This window comes from Phalangium opilio, unplaced genomic scaffold (assembly GCF_054372755.1).
Source record: "Phalangium opilio isolate 3A_F unplaced genomic scaffold, DU_Popi_V2 ptg000024l_1, whole genome shotgun sequence".
Classification (NCBI taxonomy): domain Eukaryota; kingdom Metazoa; phylum Arthropoda; class Arachnida; order Opiliones; family Phalangiidae; genus Phalangium; species Phalangium opilio.
In genome coordinates, this window is record NW_028324155.1 from 1,447,855 (window position 1) to 1,472,224 (window position 24,370).

At 37.3% G+C, this 24,370-nt stretch overlaps 4 protein-coding genes across 7 annotated transcripts in view; 2 read left to right on the forward strand and 2 right to left on the reverse strand.

Annotated features, from left to right (window-relative positions):
* The first annotated feature begins 27 nt into the window (after positions 1–27).
* Positions 28–14,607, forward strand: Chc (clathrin heavy chain). Its single transcript, XM_089867707.1, has 20 exons — positions 28–158; positions 304–514; positions 2,784–2,991; positions 4,064–4,332; positions 4,405–4,566; positions 4,629–4,742; positions 4,826–5,197; positions 5,272–5,472; positions 5,540–6,118; positions 6,662–6,913; positions 7,131–7,349; positions 7,429–7,694; positions 7,761–8,141; positions 8,210–8,586; positions 8,647–8,804; positions 8,863–9,303; positions 9,399–9,680; positions 9,756–10,037; positions 10,727–11,024; positions 12,386–14,607. Exons 2-20 carry the CDS (start codon positions 473–475, stop codon positions 12,493–12,495), a joined length of 5,013 nt encoding a protein of 1,670 aa, XP_089723833.1. The 5' UTR covers positions 28–158; positions 304–472; the 3' UTR covers positions 12,496–14,607.
* On the reverse strand, positions 14,077–18,298 carry LOC149692056 (nose resistant to fluoxetine protein 6-like). Its single transcript, XM_089867712.1, has 16 exons — positions 18,067–18,298; positions 17,786–18,003; positions 17,582–17,696; positions 17,429–17,522; positions 17,283–17,368; positions 16,991–17,170; positions 16,832–16,925; positions 16,680–16,772; positions 16,453–16,618; positions 16,325–16,404; positions 16,144–16,266; positions 15,960–16,080; positions 15,588–15,774; positions 15,377–15,519; positions 15,153–15,306; positions 14,077–15,082 (listed from the first exon to the last, which is right to left on the reverse strand). Coding segments are annotated over exons 1-16 (1,989 nt in total). The 5' UTR covers positions 18,068–18,298; the 3' UTR covers positions 14,077–14,948.
* LOC149692057 (nose resistant to fluoxetine protein 6-like) lies at positions 18,184–22,844 on the reverse strand. Of its 4 annotated transcripts, none has more exons than XM_089867709.1 (17): positions 22,727–22,844; positions 21,732–22,658; positions 21,444–21,670; positions 21,117–21,231; positions 20,979–21,066; positions 20,833–20,903; positions 20,596–20,772; positions 20,440–20,533; positions 20,265–20,375; positions 20,034–20,199; positions 19,877–19,956; positions 19,701–19,817; positions 19,515–19,635; positions 19,232–19,418; positions 19,009–19,151; positions 18,719–18,946; positions 18,184–18,304 (listed from the first exon to the last, which is right to left on the reverse strand). In XM_089867709.1, exons 2-16 carry the CDS (start codon positions 22,030–22,032, stop codon positions 18,725–18,727), a joined length of 2,220 nt encoding a protein of 739 aa, XP_089723835.1. In that variant the 5' UTR covers positions 22,033–22,658; positions 22,727–22,844; the 3' UTR covers positions 18,184–18,304; positions 18,719–18,724. The 4 variants fall into 4 exon arrangements, with proteins under 4 accessions (XP_089723835.1, XP_089723837.1, XP_089723834.1 ...); XM_089867711.1 differs by lacking the exon at positions 18,184–18,304 and having other exon boundaries at positions 18,529–18,946; positions 21,732–21,926; positions 22,015–22,658; XM_089867708.1 differs by lacking the exon at positions 18,184–18,304 and having other exon boundaries at positions 18,529–18,946.
* Positions 19,033–24,370, forward strand: part of LOC149692058 (uncharacterized) — an 82,174-nt gene continuing 76,836 nt past the window's right edge. The window contains exons 1-2 of the mRNA XM_089867715.1: positions 19,033–19,159; positions 19,237–19,434. The gene's annotated coding sequence lies outside the window, so the exon portion shown is untranslated. The remainder of the gene's footprint in view (positions 19,160–19,236; positions 19,435–24,370) is intronic.

Sequence of the window (24,370 nt, forward strand, 5' to 3'; positions counted from 1 at the left end):
GACCAACCCACGAAACCTTTTTTTTTTGGCCTATTTTCTTCCCCTACTCCTCCCTACCCCCTAGGCTGTCAAAGCCGGAAGAATTGAAGCTTACGCAAGGCGGTAGTAGAAAAGCCGCTGAAGCCACACCGATGTGACGGGCAAACACCAACCTTAGGGTAATTTTATCTCTACGTATCTCATTCCAATCAATTAATAGACAAATTTACGTCATTCTTTCGTTATTTTAAACTTAATTACTCTGATCGAAAAACCCTTTTCGACTATAATTATTAAAAAAAATTATTATTTTTTAATAAACAGGATTATTTTTCGCGATATCAATGCGCGCCTCGTCGCCATTTTGAGCGGTAGTGGTTGGCACCGAAGAACGCCTTGTCAAGTTTTGAGTTTCGCCGGATTTTATTTGAACATTTTCTTAGGAACGAGAACCCCTAAATATCATTATTGATTGTGAGCCCGACGTCTAAAGATGGCTCAAATACTTCCAATACGGTTTCAAGAGCATCTCTTGGTAAGTTAATTTAATTTTAATTAAAGAACGGTAGCGCTACTTACACCGGCACGCAAGCGGGTCATTTCTTCCTTTCGCCAAGGAATGCTATGCCACGGGTTTCCTTCTGCTATGAAATATACTCTTTATTGAATACGCCCCCTCATATTTCTTAGTATAAAACCGCGGTATATAATTTAATTAACATACAGAGAAATTTTAAATGATTATGACGCTTATTTGAAGCCAAAAACGCCGGAAAATAATCGGTTCCCTAATTTATTCACGGGAATTTCGTATGGGCGCGTGCTTGTGATAGGCCGTTAAGCCTTGGTTTGTTTAGGCCTAATATTAATGTTGATTTAATTTAAATATATTTTAACGTGAATAAAATTACGCCACATGTTTAGAACTTTAATTTAAACTCCTTGGAACAACCAAGGCCAGATTATAGAATAGAAAAAAGTATTTAATTGGGTTTGGGCATTGGCTTCCTTTACCAATGGCCAAGGGGTGTTTTCTTTTTTTGGGGTCAGTAAAAATAGACAAACTTCTAAAGGAAAAACCCACCCTATGTTTCTTTTAACTGTGGTTTTATTTAATGGAAGGGTTATTTAAAGAAATTTCCCTGGTGTTTTCAATACATATACCATTTAAATTCCACATTGCACATTAGATTAGACTTTTTATAAATATTGAATTTTAAATTGCACCCTATCCAATGAAAGTAGTTAGGAGTGTAGCATTGATAGATTTGATATTTAGGTCAAAAGTCAAAATTTTAATTCTAATAGACCCAGGAGCTTATCTGCAACTTAGATTTACTAATCTGTCTCAAAATCAAGTGAAATTGATGATTTTCTTCAAAGCTTTTTGTAAAATGGTCATTTCTATAAGTTTATAGGTTATAGGAAGGTAAATAGACTCCATCTTTGTTTTATTTAGGGTTTATTGAGAGGAAAGTATAATACAACCCTTTTGGAACTAGTGATTTACCAAGATTTTATCACACATTATTACTATTTTTCTTCTAAAACTAAAATGTCTGGTCCGGCTATGTTAGGTTAGTTTAATGAAGAGTGGATTAAAGTGTGAATCTTTAAAGTGTAGGAAGAAATTAAAATAATATTGTGGAAAAGGTGTCAATAAACAAGAGATTCTAACTTTTTTCACGGTGCAGGTTTGAACACCTCTTACTGTTAGGTTAGATAGGCAGTGTATTTAACTTTCGGTCTGAGCCTCGATTTCGAGGCAGCAGGATTTACCTGCTCCAAGCTTAGGATACTGAGCTCGGTGCTGTGTAGATGATTTGGCTTAGTATATATATCCATTTTGGTCTAGCTAAGTTAGGATCAAAACACATTTTGAAATGCAAAAATTAACCAAAATTATTGTAATATTGAGTTAAAATTGTCTTTACTGGCTACAGAATTACACTCTGCCTCGAATTATCAAAAAATATTCCCCACATTTTCATTTTATTCGATGGAAAACAGACAAAATTAACTTTGTTAACGTTATTTATGTCCAAATACTATTGTTAGTACAATGTTGCATAGATCTGAACACAGTCCATACTATTATCTACGTAACCATTTTAGCTGCATAATTTTCTAGTTGCCCCAGTTACTAAAGAAACCCCCTACCCTTCTCTACCGAAATTACTCCATTAGAAATAATTGGAAAATATAGCAATATTTAGGGGTAAAAACATATAGATAGTTGTCATGCACACATGGAGAATTTAATATTTACACCAGAAGGACAAAAACCAGTCTGCTTTTGTCCTCCAGGTAGCCTGGCCTCCTGGTGTAAATGGTATGAATCCTCCATGTGTGAAAACTATCTATAGAAATTAGTAAAATTTTGGAAAATGGGGTAAATTTATTTAGTTGATAAAACTTGATAATAACAAAAAATAAGCGCACATTTAGGCGCCACTCACGTTTTTATGGGGTTGGTTTGCTATGGAATGACATTGTGATCACAGTTTAAAAGCTTAAATGTATTGTAATATCACATAGTTCTGACTATTTCATTTTGGTCACTGCTAACTTACAATAATTTTGTATTGTTGGCAAAAAATTTCAAATAAAATTACAACACATTTTTTTACAAACAATAACATAATCACACCAAAAACCTCTATGTTAAATTTTAAGGTGTAATCCAATAAAAAATAGTCCCTTTATTTGATATACATGAAATTGATTGGATACCCTCTGCCCTGTGTGATAAATATTTCAGTAAAAAAGGGGACACTTTTCCATATATAACGTTTAATTTACAGCTAACCAATGTTGGAATTAACGCTGCAAACATTGGGTTTAATACCCTTACAATGGAGTCGGATAAATACATTTGCATTCGCGAAAAAGTTGGAGAGTCGGCCCAAGTTGTCATCATTGATATGGCCAACTCTTCTAACCCCATCAGGCGCCCAATTTCTGCCGATTCAGCCATTATGAATCCCGCATCAAAAGTTATTGCACTTAAAGGTACGTTTGGGTTTTGTATTCTCACCCTTGGCATTGACCGGCATTCAAAAAAACCTCTTGGCTCTGTCTTTAAAAAAAAGGGTTGAACTCTTGTAACTATAGACTTTTGTTGAGAGTTCATCCATGCAAAACTGATTTCTAGGTCGTCTCAAGTTCACAGGGTGTTGTTCTTTAGTGGGTTTAATGGTTGTTTTAATACCAGGTCACAGTTAGATAATTTTATATAAGAAACATGACCACACCCATTTATATGGTTAATAAAAAGTAAATCTTGAATATCACGGTGTTGTTTCCAGATAGTCATTGTTAATTAAAACTGCCGCACACTGACTTTGATTAAAAATTGTTTATTTATTTTTTCCCCTATTGTTATGCTAAGGAATATTTTTAGCTTCCGTTTTGTCAGGGGAACTATAGTCTGTGAAACGAAAGAAGAGCCCTGAGAAATTTGTCCAAATTGGTGTCGCCACCATCGACCCCATAGTACTTTATCAACTTGTTTTGTTTTGTCAATAGTCGTCTGTAATATAGTCTGCTATATACAGATACTTTAACTTATGTCATTAAAATATATTGCAATACTAGTTCAACAAAGATAAAACTGGTGTCTTGTCGTTAATTTTGTTTTATTTTCTTTAATACTCGATGATCGTAAAAAACCATGAAACATAAACGTATTAAATATATATTGCAAAATGTATTGGTTCTATTGCGATTAAGCCTATCTGTATATAGCAGACTATATTACAGACGACTATTGACAAAACAAAACAAGTTGATAAAGTACTATGGGGTCGATGGTGGCGACACCAATTTGGACAAATTTCTCAGGGCTCTTCTTTCGTTTGACAGACTATAAGATGGTGAATTTAAAACGTCTACGTAAATGTTTAATACAATTTGAAACCGATTATTATATAAAATCAGTTCAAGGTTTTAGTAGTAGCAGATGTAGAATTTCATACTTTAGACAATATATTAACCGTTTCATGGAAATAAGTATATTTATCAACCGGAATTGTAAAATACTTGTTTCTTAAACTGGGCATGGCCGCGTATATTTCTTACTCAGCTATGAAGACACTTCAAATATTTAACATTGAAATGAAAAGCAAAATGAAAGCACACACAATGACTGAAGACGTAGTTTTCTGGAAATGGATGAATGTTAATACCATCGCCCTCGTAACTGAAACTGCAGTGTACCACTGGAGTATGGAAGGCGACTCTCAACCATTAAAAATGTTTGACCGTCATGCCAGCTTGACGGGTTGTCAAATTATCAATTACCGAACTGACCACAACATGCAGTGGCTACTTTTGATAGGAATCACTGCCCAAGTAAATTTAAATAAGGAATTAAAATGGGGAAATTTCTAGGGTAGTATTAACGCGTATTTGCAAACAAAATAGCAAAACAGAGTAGTTGGGGCCATGCAACTATATTCTGTTGAAAGAAAAGTCAGTCAACCAATTGAGGGACATGCTGCGGCATTTGGACAATTCAAAATGGAAGGAAATCCAGAAATCTCGACTCTATTTTGCTTTGCCGTCAGATCCACGCAAGGCGGAAAAGTAATATGATCTCACCCATTTTCGGGTGGTATCAAGTTTACTAAGAGTGCCGTATCCCTTAGCTTCATATTATCGAAGTTGGCCAACCACCAGCTGGAAATCAACCATACCCGAAAAAAGCTGTGGATGTCTTTTTCCCACCTGAAGCCAATAATGATTTTCCTGTTGCTATGCAGGTCATTACTTGCCCAACATTACAGTTTATATAGTCTCTTTATTTCTACCCCTACAGCCTTGACGTTTCTTTAACTATTAACAGGTTAGTCCTAAGCACGACGTCATTTATTTAATCACCAAATACGGCTACATCCATCTCTATGATTTGGAGACTGGAGTTTGCATCTACATGAACAGGATTAGTGCAGAAACTATTTTTGTCACAGCACCGCATGAAGCCTCATCGGGGATAATCGGGGTCAATAGGAAGGGGCAAGTTCTCTCAGTCAGTGTAGACGAAGAGAACATTATCCCCTATATCAACAATGTCCTCCAAAACGGAGACTTGGCTCTGAGAATGGCAGTCAGAAATAACCTTTCTGGCGCCGAAGATCTATCTGTTAGAAAGTTTAATACCCTTTTTACCAATGGACAGTATTCGGAAGCTGCCAAAGTGGCTGCTAATGCTCCAAAAGTAATGTCCCCCATCCGTAACCACGCTTTCTACCGTTCATTTCACTAACCAAAAATGGTTATGGTTTTGCGCAGGGAATTTTAAGAACTCCTCAAACCATTCAGCGTTTTCAGCAAGTACCCACTCAACCAGGCCAAACCTCCCCACTTCTACAATACTTTGGTATACTTCTTGACCAGGGTCAGCTTAACAAATACGAGTCGCTTGAACTTTGTAGGCCAGTTCTCCAACAAGGTCGAAAGCAACTCTTAGAAAAATGGCTTAAAGATGATAAAGTAGGATTTCTTGACTTTAATGGTAAAGTATTTATGGGTTTTGTGTTAAATGTTCTTTAATTGATAGTTGGAATGCAGCGAGGAGCTGGGAGATTTGGTTAAGCAAGTCGATCCCACTCTAGCTTTGTCAGTATATCTGAGAGCCAATGTACCTAATAAGGTTATACAGTGTTTCGCTGAAACTGGTCAATTTCAAAAGATTGTACTTTACGCGACCAAAGTTGGTTACACCCCCGATTACATCACGCTTATGAGACAGGTCATGAGGGTTAATCCGGATCAAGGCACGGCTTTCGCCCAAATGCTCGTTCAAGACGAAGAGCCTCTCGCTGACATCAATCAAATTGTGGACGTTTTTATGGAACAGAACTTGGTGCAGCAATGTACCGCCTTCTTGTTAGACGCTTTGAAAAACAATCGGCCAGCTGAAGCCAATTTGCAAACTAGACTTTTGGAAATGAATTTAATGACCGCTCCTCAAGTGGCTGACGCTATATTAGGAAATCAGATGTTCACTCACTATGATAGAGCTCACATTGCCCAACTCTGTGAAAAAGCTGGACTGCTCCAACGTGCTTTGGAGCATTATACTGATTTGTATGACATCAAGAGAGCTATTGTTCATACTCATCTATTAAATGCCGAGGTATGTACTCTTATTTCATAGTGTAGCGTACGCGACGATTTTAATTCATAGTGTATAGAGTACGCGACGATTTTAATTCATAGTGTATAGAGTACGCGACGATTTTAATTCATAGTGTATAGAGTACGCGACGATTTTAATTCATAGTGTGTAGCGTACGCGACGATTTTAATTCATAGTGTGTAGCGTACGCGACGATTTTAATTCATAGTGTGTAGCGTACGCGACGATTTTAATTCATAGTGTGTAGCGTACGCGACGATTTTAATTCATAGTGTGTAGCGTACGCGACGATTTTAATTCATAGTGTGTAGCGTACGCGACGATTTTAATTCATAGTGTGTAGCGTACGCGACGATTTTAATTCATAGTGTGTAGCGTACGCGACGATTTTAATTCATAGTGTGTAGCGTACGCGACGATTTTAATTCATAGTGTGTAGCGTACGCGACGATGTTATTTTATAGTGTAGCGTACGCGACGATGTTAATTCGTAGTGTAGCGTACGCGACGGATGTTAATCATTCCGATTGTTTATCATAGTGGCTGGTAAATTACTTTGGCTCCTTGTCGGTGGAAGACTCTATCGAATGTTTAAAGGCTATGTTAAGCCATAACATCAGGCAAAATCTCCAGATATCTGTCCAAGTTGCCACCAAGTATCACGAACAGCTAACCACCACAGCGTTGATTGACCTTTTTGAATCTTTCAAGAGCTACGAAGGATTGTTCTATTTCCTAGGCTCTATTGTCAATTTTAGTCAAGACCCTGAAGTTCACTTCAAATATATCCAGGTACATAAACATAGTGTAGTACTAGTTTCATTGCGCATTTTACGGAGAGTGCAGAACACATTGGCTATTCATTGCCTCTCGTGTCTTGAAAGCCTCCTATATCAATAGAACTCCCATTTTTTATGGTTCACAATGTATCGTGAATCCGTTCAAGGAGTTCTAACAAATAAATTTGTAAAGATCTCTTCTTCGTTACTAATCTTGGCGAACTCAATAGGCTGCGTGTAAAACTGGTCAAATTAAAGAAGTAGAAAGGATATGCCGTGAAAGCAATTGTTACAATGCTGAACGTGTCAAGAACTTTTTGAAAGAAGCCAAGCTTACTGACCAGCTACCTCTAATCATTGTGTGTGACCGGTTTGACTTTGTTCACGATCTTGTTCTCTACTTGTATCGTAACAACCTTCAGAAATACATTGAAATCTATGTACAAAAGGTGAATTACCAGGACAAAGAACGTTTCGCTTTTTTGAACATATCCTAACATCATTAGTTTGGGTTTTTTTTTTACGTAGGTTAATCCGTCACGTCTCCCAGTTGTTATTGGTGGTTTGTTGGATGTAGATTGCTCGGAAGATGTTATCAAATCCTTGATAATGGTTGTACGCGGCCAGTTTTCTACCGATGAACTTGTTGAGGAAGTAGAAAAGAGAAACCGATTGAAACTGTTGCTTCCTTGGTTGGAAATGAGACTTCACGAAGGGTGTACCGAACCAGCCACCCACAATGCTCTGGCCAAAATATACATTGACTCTAATAATAATCCAGAAAGATTCCTCAAGTAAATATTTGTCACGCAGAAGTTTTAATCCGTCAAGGATTTAATGGGGAATTATTTCTTGTTCAGGGAGAATCAATACTACGACAGTAGAGTAGTGGGAAAGTATTGTGAGAAAAGGGATCCCCACTTGGCCTGCATGGCTTACGAACGTGGCCAGTGTGATCTGGAATTGATTAAAGTGTGCAACGAAAATTCTCTCTTCAAGAGTGAAGCTCGTTATTTAGTTCACCGTCGAGATCCGGAATTGTGGGCCGAAGTTTTGATAGAAAGCAATCCTTTTAGACGACCTTTAATAGATCAAGTAGTTCAAACTGCCCTCTCTGAAACCCAAGACCCCGAAGACATCTCCGTTACCGTTAAAGCTTTCATGACTGCCGATTTGCCCAATGAGCTAATTGAATTGTTAGAAAAAATTGTTCTTGAAAACTCTGTTTTCAGTGATCATAGGTAAACTATTGCCAACTGGATGATCAACCTTGGAAGAGTTTTAACCTTGTTTTTCACTTCCGGTGCAGGAATCTACAGAATCTTCTTATTTTGACTGCAATTAAGGCTGACCGCACCAGAGTAATGGAATACATAAATAGACTAGACAATTATGACGCTCCGGATATCGCTAACATCGCCATTGGCAGCGAGCTTTACGAAGAGGCTTTTGCCATCTTCAAGAAATTTGATGTCAATACGTCCGCTATTCAAGTTCTCATTGAGCATATTAAGAACTTAGACCGAGCTTACGAGTTTGCCGAACGCTGCAATGAATCCGCTGTATGGAGTCAACTTGCCAGCGCTCAGTTGACTGAAGGAATGGTTAAAGAAGCCATCGACTCTTACATTAAGGCTGGAGATCCTTCGGCTTTTATGGACGTGGTGGCTACGGCTCATAGAACTGGTAATATTGTACCAACAACATTAAAGTCTTTCCGCGTCTAACCATTGAATAAACTTCCAGAGAGCTGGGAAGATCTTGTTCGTTATCTTCAAATGGCGCGTAAAAAGGCGAGAGAATCGTACGTTGAATCCGAATTGATCTACGCTTATGCCAAAACTAACAGGCTCGCGGATTTGGAAGAGTTTATCTCTAGTCCTAATCACGCTGACATTCAAAAAGTAAGTTTACCAGCATCCATTATTGGGGGAGATGGCTAAAGCAAGCTTCCTTCTTTAGATTGGTGATCGCTGTTTCGAATCTGGGCAATACGAAGCGGCCAAATTATTGTACAACAACGTATCCAACTTCGCTCGACTGGCTATCACTTTGGTGCACTTGAAAGAATTTCAAGGAGCGGTTGATAGCGCCAGAAAAGCTAATTCAACTAGAACATGGAAGGAAGTGTGTTTCGCTTGCGTTGACAATGAAGAATTCCGTCTAGCCCAAATGTGCGGCCTTCACATTGTGGTTCACGCTGACGAGCTGGAAGACCTGATCAATTATTACCAGGATAGAGGCTTTTTTGAAGAGCTAATTAGTCTATTAGAAGCCGCACTAGGACTGGAACGAGCTCACATGGGCATGTTCACTGAATTAGCTATTTTGTATTCGAAATACAAGCCCTCTAAAATGAGAGAACATCTAGAACTTTTCTGGTCCAGAGTAAACATTCCTAAGGTATAATAATATAAATCGTCGCTCATTTTATAATAGAATTATGGAGCCGTTCCGTTCTTAAAGGGTAAAGTATCTTGTTTTTGGTGTCACTTTAGGTGCTAAGGGCGGCGGAACAAGCCCATTTGTGGTCAGAATTAGTATTCCTTTATGACAAGTACGAGGAATACGATAATGCCGCCATAACCATGATGAATCATCCGACGGAAGCTTGGCGAGAGGGGCATTTCAAAGAAGTTATCACAAAAGTGGCTAACATCGAGCTTTACTACAAAGCTATCCAATTCTATCTTGACCATAAACCCATTCTCCTCAATGATCTTTTATTAGTTCTAGCTCCTAGAATGGATCATACCAGAGCTGTCAACTTTTTCACCAAGGCAAGCGATTAAATCTCAGTGTTATTTTCTTAAAAGAGTAGCGAGTTGTTGTAACGAAGCTTTCTTATTTGGTAGGTAAACCATCTTCCTCTAGTGAAACCCTACCTCCGCTCTGTTCAAAGTCTGAACAACAAGGCTATCAATGAGGCTCTAAATGGACTCTTGATTGAAGAGGAAGATTTCCAAGGACTAAGAACTTCTATCGATGCCTTTGACAACTTTGACAATATCGCCTTAGCCCAGCGGCTCGAGAAGCACGAACTGATCGAGTTCAGGCGAATAGCCGCCTATCTATACAAGGGCAATAACCGATGGAAGCAATCTGTTGAACTTTGCAAAAAGGATAGGTTATTCAAGGTATAGTTTAAATTCTTTGTTTCGGCCCCGTTTTTGTTTCAGTTTCGGCCCCGTTTTTGTTTCAGTCTCGGCCCCGTTTTTGTTTCAGTCTCGGCCCCGTTTTTGTTTCAGTCTCGGCCCCGTTTTTGTTTCAGTCTCGGCCCCGTTTTTGTTTCAGTCTCGGCCCCGTTTTTGTTTCAGTCTCGGCCCCGTTTTTGTTTCAGTCTCGGCCCCGTTTTTGTTTCAGTCTCGGCCCCGTTTTTGTTTCAGTCTCGGCCCCGTTTTTGTTTCAGTCTCGGCCCCGTTTTTGTTTCAGTCTCGGCCCCGTTTTTGTTTCAGTCTCGGCCCCGTTTTTGTTTCAGTCTCGGCCCCGTTTTTGTTTCAGTCTCGGCCCCGTTTTTGTTTCAGTCTCGGCCCCGTTTTTGTTTCAGTCTCGGCCCCGTTTTTGTTTCAGTCTCGGCCCCGTTTTTGTTTCAGTCTCGGCCCCGTTTTTGTTTCAGTCTCGGCCCCGTTTTTGTTTCAGTCTCGGCCCCGTTTTTGTTTCAGTCTCGGCCCCGTTTTTGTTTCAGTCTCGGCCCCGTTTTTGTTTCAGTCTCGGCCCCGTTTTTGTTTCAGTCTCGGCCCCGTTTTTGTTTCAGTCTCGGCCCCGTTTTTGTTTCAGTCTCGGCCCCGTTTTCGTTTTAATTGTGTTTTTTTCAAATCTTTTAAAGGATGCCATGGAATACGCGGCAGAGTCCAAAGCGGCGGAAATAGCTGAAGAGCTGTTGGCTTGGTTTTTGGAAGAAAAGAACCACGAATGTTTCGCAGCCTGTTTATTCCAGTGTTACGACCTTTTGCATCCGGACGTCATCTTGGAACTTTCATGGAAGAACAACATCATGGATTTTGCCATGCCCTATTTCATTCAAGTCATTCGGGAATACATTTCAAAGGTCGATAAGTTGGAGGAAATGGAAAGCCAGCGGTTGGAGGAATCTGCGCAGAATGAACAAAAGCCCCTAGTTTATGGTAAGTAAATCACAAGTTTCTAAATAAAAATTAATTGGACTTTAGTTAAGAGCAGGGTTCATACAAACCTGGAAAACCTGGAAAAATCAGGGAAATAAATAGTTGAGAAAAACCTCAGGGAAATTTCGAATTTTTAGTAAAATTCAGGGAAATCAGGGAAATTTGTGTCAAACAGGGGCCGAGTAATTAAGTAAAATGTTCGTGAACATCCCCTCCATAGGATTAACATTACACTATACTTTGGAGGCTCATAACTCTAGTTATATTAGAGATAGGGGGATGTCCTTTGAGTATGTTATAGTCCAATTTATCCCCCATCCAACCATACTAAAAATTTGGGGCTACGACAAACAGGGGCCGAGTAATTAAGGAAAATGTTCATAAACATCCCCTCCATAGGATTAACATTACACCCAACTTTGGAGGCTCGTAACTCTGGTTCTTCTAGAGATACAGGGATGCCCTTTGAGTATGTTATAGTCCAATTTGTCCCCCATCCAACCATACTAAAAATTTGGGGCTACGACAAACAGGGGCCGAGTAATTAAGGAAAATGTTCATAAACATCCCCTCCATAGGATTAACATTACACCCAACTTTGGAGGCTCGTAACTCTGGTTCTACTAGAGATACAGGGATGCCCTTTGAGTATGTTATAGTCCAATTTGTCCCCCATCCAACCATACTAAAAATTTGGGGCTACGACAAACAGGGGCCGAGTAATTAAGGAAAATGTTCATAAACATCCCCTCCATAGGATTAACATTACACCCCACTTTGGAGGCTCGTAACTCTGGTTCTTCTAGAGATACAGGGATGCCCTTTGAGTATGTTATAGTCCAATTTGTCCCCCATCCAACCATACTAAAAATTTGGGGCTACGACAAACAGGGGCCGAGTAATTAAGGAAAATGTTCATAAACATCCCCTCCATAGGATTAACATTACACCCAACTTTGGAGGCTCGTAACTCTGGTTCTACTAGAGATACAGGGATGCCCTTTGAGTATGTTATAGTCCAATTTGTCCCCCATCCAACCATACTAAAAATTTGGGGCTACGACAAACAGGGGCCGAGTAATTAAGGAAAATGTTCATAAACATTCCCTCCATGGGATTAACGTTACACCCAACTTTGGAGGCTCGCGACTCTGGTTCTACTAGAGATAGCGGGATGCCCTTAGAGTATGTTATAGCCCTATTTGCCCCCCACCCTCCTCCGTTAACGGGAAAAACCTGGAAAATTCAGGGAAGTATATGGGGAAAAACCTGGAAATATCAGGGAAATAGGTTTTCCAAAAGTTGTATGAACCCTGTTAAGAGGGATTTCAAAAAATAATAAACAAATTGGCGTAATTTAGCTCCAGAACCGCAGTTAATGTTAACAGCCGGTCCTGGTATGATTGCTCCTGGTTACCAAGCTTATGGTGTTGGTCAACCTATGCCAGGATATCAAGGTTACGGAATGTGAACAATATTTCTTTGTTAAGTTAAAAATATAAAAAGCAAAAACAAAAAAAAAATATTAACCCCTGATGAAAATCCTGGCGATATTAATAATTTAAAAAAAAAAACTAAAAAAACTTAGGCAGAGCCTGCGTGAACTTTTTTTTTATTTTTGAGGCGTAACTTTCTTCTTGAACTTTTACTCTTCAAAGGGGAAAAAATTCAAAAAGTTAAAAAAAACAAAGGTTAAAGGTTATATCTATCCGTACACTTGAGGAGGTAAAAATTGTGATGTATTTTGCGTCGCCTGCAGGTACAGGGGCTACCCTCAGTTAACTGTCTAAAAATAAAACAAAACAAAACAAAACAAAATCTATATAGAAGTTTTTTTTTTTTCTTCGTAAGTCCTGAGGTTTAAAAAAAAGTAAAAAACTCATTCCAGTTTGTATTAGTGGGTCTTTAATTTTTATTCGCCAGTGACGTCATTAAAAATATAAATTAATAAATAAAATAAATAAAGAAAAATCAGTGTTCGAGAACTTGAGGGTTAAAATAGGCTAAAATTAAAAAAAAAAAAACAAAAAAACATTGGCAATGCCTTTAATTATATTTTATTGCAAGAAATAATAGTGAATTTACGTCTATGGGTGTTCTTTCCTTTCCAAATATCATTGTACAGAATCTTGAAAAAAAAAAAAATTAATTAATTCAAAAGATAAAAATCCTTGTTTGAAATTACCGGTTAGGCTTAAGCAATCTGCTGAAAATTATTATTATTAATTATTAAGCCCCCTATAAATTTAATTAGTTATATATATACAACTCTCTCTCTATCTCTCTTCCTTGCGTAGAGTTTTTAATCTTTAATCACTTATTCCAATGCATTCTAAACTAAATATTAGAATAATTTAATTAATTAATTAATTAATTACCCCCCCTTTAGGTTAATAATATAAAAAATAATTAATTAAAGTTGGTTTCACATTATTTTTTAGAAAACACTTTGACAAAAAAAAAACCAAACCAAAACCTAATTGTTGTTTGTTAAAAAATACATAAATCCCAAAAAAAAAAAAATAATAATTAATAAAATAAAATAAAAACCTTCCCAATTTTTCAAGTAGATGAAAATAAATAAATAAATACAAAATGTAAAGAAATTACAAAATTACAAAACCTTGACTGTTTAATTAAATAATGGGAAATGTTTTTATAGGATAGTTTTTGGCTTCTCTAATCTTTAAATCCACAGTCACCATCCCTTTAAATCTCCAAAAAAAAAAAAAAAATTAAAAACCTTCGTGCGAAAATAAATAAAAATTAATGAGAGTTAATTTAATTAAAATAAACCAGCCTTATTGATTGATTGTAATAAAGTCTTTTTATTATTATTATTATTATTATTATAATTTCTTTAGGTTTATGTGTAATTTTCATTGCGCGCAAGTTTAATTTAAAACCTATTTTTGTTAGCCCAATATTATTATGCAAAATAGTTTATAAAAAATACAAAAAAATAATCTTGTGATTTTAAAGTAAAGGATACAAGCAACGCCAAAGATTTTTGGTGGTATTTTTCTTTTTTTTTTCCAATTTAAAATCGTAAAAAAAGGTAAAAAATGTTTGGGATTTAAGTGAAAAATAAAATAAAATAAAATAAAATTGAGGAAAGTTCCTGCCTTATAGTTTTTTTTTTGGGTAGGATTTATAGGTATAGTTTAAAAAATATACATTATTCAAATTATTAAAGCCGCCCCCCCTTTTTTTCCCCCACGTTTCTTTTAAACTTATATATATTAAGAAGCGTTGCGTTTCATTGGTGAGCCGAAAAAAAAAAATGTTATTCATTGTCCATTCATCGATTCATTCAGACTTATCCCGTGATTCTTGTCTGGCACTATTGTACTCCATAGTGTTTCTGTCAGGTTAAAATTAAAAAAAAAAAAAAAAAGAAAAAGAGTTCATGAATTACTAAAAAAACATTTCTCAAGAAGAAAAGCGTTCATAGAAAACCGTCTATACTAAAGCCATGTCGGTAGATTATATATATATAAAAAGATTGAAAAAAAAAAATAATAATAAAATTGTAACAAATGTCTGATGAATAAAATTATAGGCTGAATTTTCCTGGGTTAAATCCCGATCGTTTGTTTCTGTAATACGTTTTTCAATAGGAAAAGCAAACAGCGCAGGGGCCGCGCCGTTATAAGAGTCTTTCGTCTTTCCCTCGTGGCAAGAAGCACAGCAGGAGGCAGTGTAGTCGTAAGTTTCCCGCGTGTAGCGAACGCGGGCTCCGTTTGGCCACGTGGCCTGGCGTTGCCTCGTGGCGAGATTGAAGAAGATTTATAACGGCCCGGCCCCTGTACTGTTTGCTTTTCCTATGGCATTTATCTTCAATGGCTCCTCCCTGTTATAAAAGGGATCTTTGTATAAGAAAGAAAATAAACCATTCATTCATTCAATGTTCTATAGAACTCGCTAAGCCTTGGTGTGATCATAAGTCAAAATCATGATCGCTGCAAGAGCACATTGACCAAATTGCCGGCATCCATTTTTCATTGCGCCATGCATTATTCTTCGCTTGCCTTTCGTGGTCAATCCAAAGATTGGTTCTCAAAGGTAATTATAACGGGATTATTTAATTTAATTAGTTAGTTAGCATAAAACCTTACTTAGTGTTACCATTATCATTTTCTTTCGATTCGAATGATTTATTTTGTTCCATGATTCTTGAAAACCAAAGCCTCTCAGTTTCCAACAAAGGGGCTTCAAATAGCAATCGGAATGCAATGGCCACTAGGAAAGTGATAAGGGTGTTGGCTACGAATAACCATACCTGAGGGAAATTTAAAAGTTCAGAGATTTTATAGATTTAGTAAAAATATATTCAAATGGGCCTTATTTACAAAATAAACAATTTTATTGTCTGAGTTGCCAATTAGATTTCCGTTGAAGAGGTATATAACTAGCTCTTGCAAAAGGTAAACGGCAAAGGTTAGGCGGTTTAGAACTATGAAACCCCTCCAGGACAGTAGTCGGTTGATGGTACCTGATGAAAAACGGTTTAAAAGTTGCATTAATTTAGAGACATGACCATGGATAGGGCAACAGAGTTACTTTTCCGTGCAGATCTACAGTAGAGCGTCAACCAAGTTAAGGATAACCCCCAAATTAATCTATGCAGTCCACCATATAAAAGCATGGCCCACAGAGTTGGGATGGCTCCTTGATGCCACGTAGCTATTCCAAACACAACCCCAAGTATTCCGGCAGTGGAAAAGATCCAACCAAATACCTTAGAACACTATAAATATATGTTAAATTTTTAGTTAGTTTCCTGGTTTATTCAATATAAATCCATTAGAGATTTTTTCTGTCAGCTATCTCAATCGACTCCCTCTCCTTTTTTACCCACCGGCTATGCTATAAGCTCTATGAGGAAGATCGTCGTTTGTCCCACGGTCTGAACAACCCCTTTAATGCACTTACCCTTGAAAATACGACCAGTTCAGACTGGCGCACGTAAGTACCCACGAATAGTCCAATGGCATATATACCAACGTGGTTGTAAAAAGGGGTGTACATTCTGGCAGCGCTGTCAGCCCCGTTCCTATGCAAAAACGTGTAATGATTCATGGTTTAAGACCTGAAAATCAAATCTAATTGAACCTACTGCCAAATGAGTTGGTACATGATAGGAACTGGTGGATCATTGTACAAATACATGATCAAAACGGTGCTACTTGACGATGCCACCATTAGAAATGCCAGAAATGCTTGTCCCAACTTGGTATTTCTATAATTAACGCTGGTTTTATTGATTTCGTCAGACTAGAAAGTTTTCGGTATAATACCTCGATCTTATATATAAATATGTGAAAGCTAGTGGATAGAGTTGTATGTCCATTGAAATGTACCAAGCTTGAGGAAGACACTAAAAATTGCGTTATTTTGGCAACTTTCCGAGTGTTTATTTACTTACCATCGATGGTAAAGATAAGTAGTTAGAAACTCCTAAGATTGTGGCCCAGTAGTTTAACCTACAGTTTTCGGCGGCAGACCCAACTATATCTTGCCACATAGGTCCACTCCCGAATATAGGAAGGACAATTATAAAACCAATAATCACGACGCAAGGCACCAGTAACCTTAGTATAATATCCAATGTACCATATATTGAATAACTGAAGGGAAATATAGCAATTCTACCTGTACACTCTACGAAATTGGAACATGATCAAGTTCTTAACCCTTAATTGTTCCTGATTCAACTGTGACATTTGGTAAGCAACCAGTACGCCCCTGAAAATGAACACACGAGTCTCTTAGCTTGCCAATTATTATTACTCCAATTTACATACGTTATGTAAACGAAAGAATCGACGCTTAAAAATGCATTGGTTGTAAATTGATATTCAAACTTTGCCATTTTTTTGTAAGTAACAAAGTATTCTCCTATAGGTGTAGAAATTGCGTTAAACCTATACGTTTAATTTATTTATATCAAATCTAAATATTACTAATTAGAAAAATATCGGTGAATCCCATGGTATGGGCGAACAAAATCCAGATAACAGTAAAAAATCTCAAACCATTGAGCGAGCTCAAAGCTTCGTCTTGGTTAACGGGGATCTTGATTAATTTAGCCCAATTTTCCATGATCGAAATGGCTTCTAAATAAGTGTTTTTCACCTCGGTTTCTGAAAAAATATGTAAATAATATAGTTTCGAATCGTATTTTGCAAGCTAAACGCATTCAGACGGATTAAGCTTAATGGTCTATCATAGTATGATGAATTTAATTTATCATACCTTTTAATGTCTTTGATAGACGCTGGTTTCGTCGGTGAACCAGTGACGCAACAACTACCACAAGTGCAAAGACAAGCAGGATCCCTCTGTTGATAATAAAGTTCGTTTGATTTTAATTAAAGATACATTTAATTCCAGCATTATACCCGACAACGTATTGATCGGTCTTTATTGATTCTATAAATCCAGTTTTGATTTCGCAACTGTAAACATTCGCTTTAAATCCCGTGTTCAACGCCACTAAATTCAAGGATGAAGATGTTATCTTTAAAACCCTGTTGGAATTATTCGGATTTTACCAGTATCGCTTAAATATTGAACATCTTGGATTTGACAACTGGAAGGCAAGCAAACCCCAAATCTGTACGCGATGTTGTAGAAATTCCAGGCAATTTTAGCCAATTCTTTCCCGAACTAAACAACATAAACAACATCTTGACGCGTTAGCATTTCGAAAATGAACTTGCATGGTTATTGTCGCGAACTGGCGCGACATGACTTACTTCAGTTTTCCTTGGGACTTTAAGAATTTGATCCTCTGTTTTCTCGAAAAACTTTGGCTGCTTGGGAAGGGGAACTTTAAGATCAACTAAGCAGTATTTTCCAGTGATAGTAGTTTCGTTTTTGATGGTTTTAACATCGAGACACTCGTCGAATGAACCAAATGACGATAGGGTTCCAACTAAGAGTCCCCCGTTTATACCTCCGTTAGCGTCGTACACTTTTAGAACAAACTTATGAAGTTTCCAATAACTTGATTTATTACAACTTTTAATATACGTACTTTCTACGGCCCATTTGCGAAGCGCTTCAAAATCATTTATAAAATATAAAATATCTCTTTCACATTCTCGAGTCAATGAAGCCACTTGAAGCGTCTCATTAAGTAGTAATCGATATTCGTGAGCGATCGAACTGGATTCGCGAATAATATAGTCTTCCAATGTATCCCATTTTCTTATCAATTCAAAAGAATTCGCTTCTGTTTCCGTTTTAGTCGGTTTAAAAGTGGCCCCAAAACACTGTAAATAAATACAGCTTGAATAGAAAGTTAGACCAAAGACCATTCGTAGCGACATTTTAACTGAAGGATCAAGTTCAACAATACTTAAGAATAACTGGCAAAAGTTCCGTAAAGTTTTTATCTAGCGATTGAAAGAAAGAATATTTCCTACTTGTAAATAAATACGAATATATCACGAAAAACTTAAATACAGCAATTACACTTTTATTACACCTCGAAATTTATTAAAAGGAAAACCACGACTTTTCCTTGACAATTTCGCAAGAAACCTTAGAAATTTTTATTGCATTTATGAAATATGCTTATTGGATTTAAAGAACTATTATTTAGCATAAAAAGAAACCACACAATTTCTCGCGAATGATACAACAGACACCAGGCAGACACTTATTAATTTTTCTTTAAAATTTACTTTTTCCTAAATGTTTTTGTTTTTCATTGGTGGTAAATTATTATTAGCCATGTTGTCCAAGACGTCTTTTTGTTTTTCAAGTTCTTTGGGGTTGGTGGGAAACGGCGGTTGTTTCGCTTCATTTGGCGTAATGTAGCTGACCAATTCGGCCAATGGTCGTTCGTAGATAACGTGCGCGAAGAAACTGGCTATCGATACCAAAACCACCATTAACAAAGCTTGACTCCACTGAAACCAAACATCATAAAATGTTAACCTCTTTTAAATTTACTCTTTTAATTTCAGTTTACCAAGTTAGCGTATCGCAAATCAACCAGTGATTGGTTGCTGGCGACGAAGTAAAATATTAGGGGTATATTGGAAACGTAGAAAGAAAACATGATTCTTCCACCGAAGTCAAACATTGGAGAGGACAAGAACTTGTTTAAAGATTCTGAAAAGGTAAATTGAGTGTGGTTGTCTTTGTAGGTACTTAAAAAAAAGAGTTTCGCAATGCCTTAAATACAATATTACCAAAGTTTCCAGTAGCGCAAACTATGACGAGCCACGAGTGACTTACTGCCCAAAGGAACTTGGAAAATACTACGTACAGCACAGCTTCAAGTGGACTTGGTAGAATTCCGTTGTTCCAATCGTAGGACGAGAAAATGACGTAGTAGAAAATTAGGAAAGAGGTGAACCATCCTCCGAGTAAAGTCAGCTGGAATGGGTGCAGGGTGAGTCGTTAAGTTTCGTTATTTTACCATCACAAACAAAGCAACCTTCTTTTGGCATCGCGAGCGCGTCGTGCAATTACCTTTGAAAGTTTAACTTGTTTGATTTTAGTCAAACATATCCCGGTAGCGATACCCAAGCTATAAACCGACATATGCGAAAACGGAGACTCATATTGTCTCGCTAACGTTTCTTGCAAATGTCTAAAATAACATTGTTCATAAATCCCATTGAATTTACACTATCCTTCTTACAAAGTCGGACTTACTCTATGTTGCGAAAGAGTATAGTCGGTTCTTCGTCGTAAATGTACGCTTTTAAACCAGTATAAATCGTAGAAAGGACACTGGATACGACTAGGAAATAATAACCGAATCGTTGGTTTCTACGAAGAAATACAATTTATTGTACCGGTATAAAGTTCAGGTAAATTCTAGTAATTACCTGCAGTAACAGAAACTGAAAATCGCGAAGAAAATAAACAACTGCAAGTCGCAGCTAATGTACCAGAAATGAAACGCGCACTGTATGGTGCCAATTAGGGAAATAAATCAGAACCCAAGTTTTTTATTGGTTTTATAGGTTTTTTTATAATACCAACCTGTTCGTCGGGTTTTTCAAAATTAGTTCCAAAATAGAGTATTTTCCACCAAGTTTTGACGCACTGCTCGTTATAGGACCCAACCACCTCTTTGTATAAAGGTCCTTCGCCAGCAAAGGGCAATAGGAACATTATTCCAATTATCACTAAACACATTGGTAAAATTCTAGAGCCGGATACGCGAAAGATTAGTATATTTCAGCGTCGTCCAATACAGGGTATTTGTACTACCTTAAGTAACGTCTGATAATCGGTATCGTGATTTCGGACAAGGCGCTAAATCCAACTCCACTCTTTACTGGTACACCTTTCCTGAATTTTATGTATGCCAGGATAACCGCCCTGTAAAAGAAGATATTTTTAAAATTTAACTCAAGAGTACACGAGGAAATGTACTTGAATTTACGTGCTAAAGAAGAACGTATCCACGGATATAATAGAGTTAGCAGAGATTTGATTGAAAAATGACCGAGTAAACAATTTGGTTTTCTCGTGGCCATCTTAAAAATGTCGACACTTGATTATTAATAATAACGGTACGTCGGTACAATGATCGTCTTACGATAGCCTCTGGCGAATAGGCCCACTAATAAGTAATGTATTACTATAGTCCAAACGGTAGCGAGACATTTAAGGCCATTGATATGTGACGATTTAGGGTCGCTGTGCTTTGGTGGGGTTAGTAATTGCGACATGTGGTGGGTGAAACTGAATGTTTTCTTGATTGTTCCAAGAATTGCTGGAAAAATTCCAAGTATAATTATCGTTCATAGCATTTTTTGCCATCTATATAAATTACTTTTCGAGTTGGCATCTCCTGGAAGGAAACTGGTTAAGATCACGATAGTGGCGAAGGCCAACAACGAATACCTGTTAATCGAGTTTAAATCATCTTATGGCGTAAAATTATTTCCAAGCGAATAAACATTCGAGAAAATGACTTACAAAATATATTTATGATGAGGTTCAAACGGATCTTTTTCCACGGTTTGGCAGTCCTTGACTTCAGCGTTTAATCCCAGTTCCTTAGAGACTAAAATATGGTTATTGTAAAACCTTCGTACGGTAATTAGTCAATTATACCTTGGCCAGCGAATAGTTCTAAATCTTTTCCCGTACAAGTAGACGGAATGCAAACTCCGTATCGGAAACTCCGCTCGTAAAAATCATATGATCGTGATTTGAGCGATTGAATGAGCTGTTTGTAAAAATATTGATTTCAAGAGTTTTAGAGAACTACATCCGGTTTTTGGTTCATTAGCTTATTAATTAATTTGCGTTAGAGTACGCTAGATCAAGATAGAACTTAGGCCAATGACTAACGGGAAGTGGAAAACCTAACGCTCTCACACATCTCAAGTTTAGCTTCAACGGCTTTCTCTCTATGAAAGCTATTGAAAGCAAACTAACCTCGAATTCGGTTGTTAAGTTGTCCAAGGCAGGAACACTATCGGGAATTCTGAAAGAGTTTATTCTGCGTGCCATGGGCGGACGCAAATGGACAACGCAGTACTGACCGATCAAATCACGGTCATCCAGCTTAGGTCCTCTAATATCAATACAGTGCTCGAAATCACCCATTGAAAACCAGTTGTTAAATAACATTCCACCTCCATGGTATCCAGTCGCGTCAACCACTTCGTATTAGAGGTTATTTGGTTAAACCGACGAATCCATGAATCAAATAGGATAACTTACTTTCAACTGCCCACATTTTTAAATTGATAAAGTCGGTGAACATCCGATTAACGCCTCGAATGCACTCCGAACTCACTTTCGAAGTTCGGGATGTTCGGTTGAACGCTGACCATACCGTGTTGGAATAAGCTTTAGCCAGTTTCTGAAATTTGGGACCTAAGTCGTTCCATTTTGCTAAAACCACCGTATCTGGTTCTATGTATAAATTGGGTGTGGAGAAGAGGTTAGAGTTCGTTTGAATTATAACTGTAGAAAATGTGAAGAGGGTCAATAGGGTGCAAACCGCGGAACGGAGAGACATTTTGGCGACCGTCCTTTGTGTGTTCCGCACTTGGTGTTTTTGCAAATCTCGAAAATTATAATATCTAACCTATATTTTTAAATTTAGAAGGAAGCGAAGTTTGCTTTTGTTTCTTATACTTTAAAATTAAAACCGAGAGTTTAAGGTAACTAGGAAGTGGATTTTAGGGACCCCGCGGGCACCTCTTTTATATTTGGAAGCCGAGGAGACCGCGACAAGGAAACACTTCCCAATGTGTGAACCGGGCTATACTGTGTCCGTAGCTGAAACACCAACCACTTACATACGGATATGCTTACAAATACTTTGTTTGACCCCCCCCTTTGTACTTGTTGTTTACTGCTCTAGGATGTTTTTCCCCTTTCCCATAAATTTTCGTGCAAAACTTAATCAATAAATTAATTTTCATTTTTGATTGAGTGCCATTTTCAAGGTTTGTACGCCTTTTAGTTTGTCTAGAAACCCCACTTAAGTTTAAGATATGGTCGCCCATTGTTAGTTGGATGAGTGGTTTCAGTTCATCTAGCCCCCTTCCTGTTGGATCTCGGCCTTTAATTCAACGTTAATTGAAATTCAAACTTGCCTCTTCGACAGTTTTTTTTGTTAATTATGCATAAGGAAATTTCCTATAGCAAAACGTATTAATTTGTAATTAAGATCCAATTAAAATATTTGATTGATTAGAGAAAATCACCCCCTTATATGATACCAATCAACTGAATTGTACGCTTTCCAAAAAGAAACCAGTTCAGTCTTGGCAGGTATCCAACGTTTTTGCCAACACGGGGGTATGGGTGTAAAAATTATGTACCATATGTTTATAATGATTCTAGATGGCAATACATTCTTAAGTGTACAATTATAGATGGCAATACATTCTTTAAGTGTACAATTATAGATGGCAATACATTCTTTAAGTGTACAATTATAGATGGCAATACATTCTTTAAGTGTACAATTAACAGGTAGTTTAAAGAAATTATGTATGAAAACCCTCGCAAAAGGAAGTTTTTCACCAAGGCTGATATTTTCCGCCCGTTTGAAATAAATAAAACATACTTCTTCTAATTTAAATAAAATACTCATAAACGGTCTATAACGACGAAAGTTACATTTGCTCTGAAGGCTGAAGTATTGTATTTTGGGAGTTTTGGGGGGAATAAAGGCACACACTTCAAAGTACACAGGTTGTTTCTGATAAGTCTACCATGGGTTAAAGGTTGTTGGGTTAAACTGAGTCGAAAGTGTTAAGGAAAATTGGGTCTGCAACATGTAGTTTCGAAGATATGGGCTTCCAAACATTGATTGGCCCCTAAAACAATAAATAGAAATGTTGTTGATCCCGTGTTCTTTGACCCAAAGAACCACACCCTTTAACTTATCAGAAATATCCTGTTAACAATTTCCTCGATTTAATTCAAATTAACAATTTCAAGCAACCATTTTATTTATCATTATATCGCACTATCAATCATTTGATTCAGCTAACGAACAACTTACGTAGTCCCAAATTATACTAGAGAGAATTTAAGCATTATTAATATGTTTTATTAGAAGCAACGTGATTTTTTTCCCTAATTAAAATTCTCTTCAATATCTTCGAATGATGAATTGTCGAATTCTGGGATCATGAAGGTGCCCGAGCTAGAGATGGGAGGGTGGATGTTTGGGTACACGAAATCGCTGGATGAACGCGTGCTAAACCCACGCTCACCCAAAATGTTTGGTCACGATCTGGCCTATTCTCCTCTGTTGCAGGTTTTCGTAGAATCGTACAGTTGTTTTCGTAGACTCGAAGCCATACATACCCCTTAGCGAATTCACTCTCACACACGATATTATAAAAACATCCTATAGACCCTTAAAGAAAATCGTTCAAATTTCCCAACCGTCTTTTGAGGATTGACAGAGCATTCTGGGTAATCAGTATATTAATCTGATTGGTTTAGACGGCTATGGGCCGATTTTGCGCAGTAGTGGCAAGGAAGTGTACTTTAAAAATTTAATGGCGGAACTTGGGAACTGAAGTTTCAGGTGAAAGTGATTTAGGAACTGTTTTAGAGCAGATTTCGCTTTATCAAAAGCTCACAACGTAATTACCTTGTTGTTTTTCGCAATGGAGTCTCAAATCGTAGAAAGGTAAGGAGATTTCCAAAGCTTGTAATTGAAATTACACAGTTTTAGATTTTGGCAAAGGCTTAGTAAAGTTTTTATAATTTATTCAACGAAACCTTTCGCCACTAGATGGCGTTGGTACTCTATTGAAAAAATGCCGACTCGGCGATATAAGGTGTCCAGCTTGTTTATTTTCTTTAAGGGTCTATTGCTTATCAACCTC

What these genes read in the sequence shown, in the direction of transcription:
- Chc (XM_089867707.1), top strand. Translation starts at nt 473, where the DNA reads ATGGCTCAAATACTTCCAATACGGTTTCAAGAGCATCTCTTG. An exon ending in GGTTTCAAGAGCATCTCTTG is followed by an intron (nt 515 to 2,783) that starts GTAAGTTAATTT and finishes TTTAATTTACAG; the next exon opens with CTAACCAATGTTGGAATTAA. An exon ending in ACAAAAGCCCCTAGTTTATG is followed by an intron (nt 11,025 to 12,385) that starts GTAAGTAAATCA and finishes GGCGTAATTTAG; the next exon opens with CTCCAGAACCGCAGTTAATG.
- LOC149692056 (XM_089867712.1), bottom strand. An exon ending in CACCGATATTTTTCTAATTA is followed by an intron (nt 16,926 to 16,990) that starts GTAATATTTAGA and finishes CTACACCTATAG; the next exon opens with GAGAATACTTTGTTACTTAC. An exon ending in CAATTTCGTAGAGTGTACAG is followed by an intron (nt 16,619 to 16,679) that starts GTAGAATTGCTA and finishes TATTATACTAAG; the next exon opens with GTTACTGGTGCCTTGCGTCG.
- LOC149692057 (XM_089867709.1), bottom strand. Translation starts at nt 22,032, where the DNA reads ATGTCTCTCCGTTCCGCGGTTTGCACCCTATTGACCCTCTTCACATTT. An exon ending in AGAACTATTCGCTGGCCAAG is followed by an intron (nt 21,067 to 21,116) that starts GTATAATTGACT and finishes ACCATATTTTAG; the next exon opens with TCTCTAAGGAACTGGGATTA. An exon ending in CCTCATCATAAATATATTTT is followed by an intron (nt 20,904 to 20,978) that starts GTAAGTCATTTT and finishes CTCGATTAACAG; the next exon opens with GTATTCGTTGTTGGCCTTCG.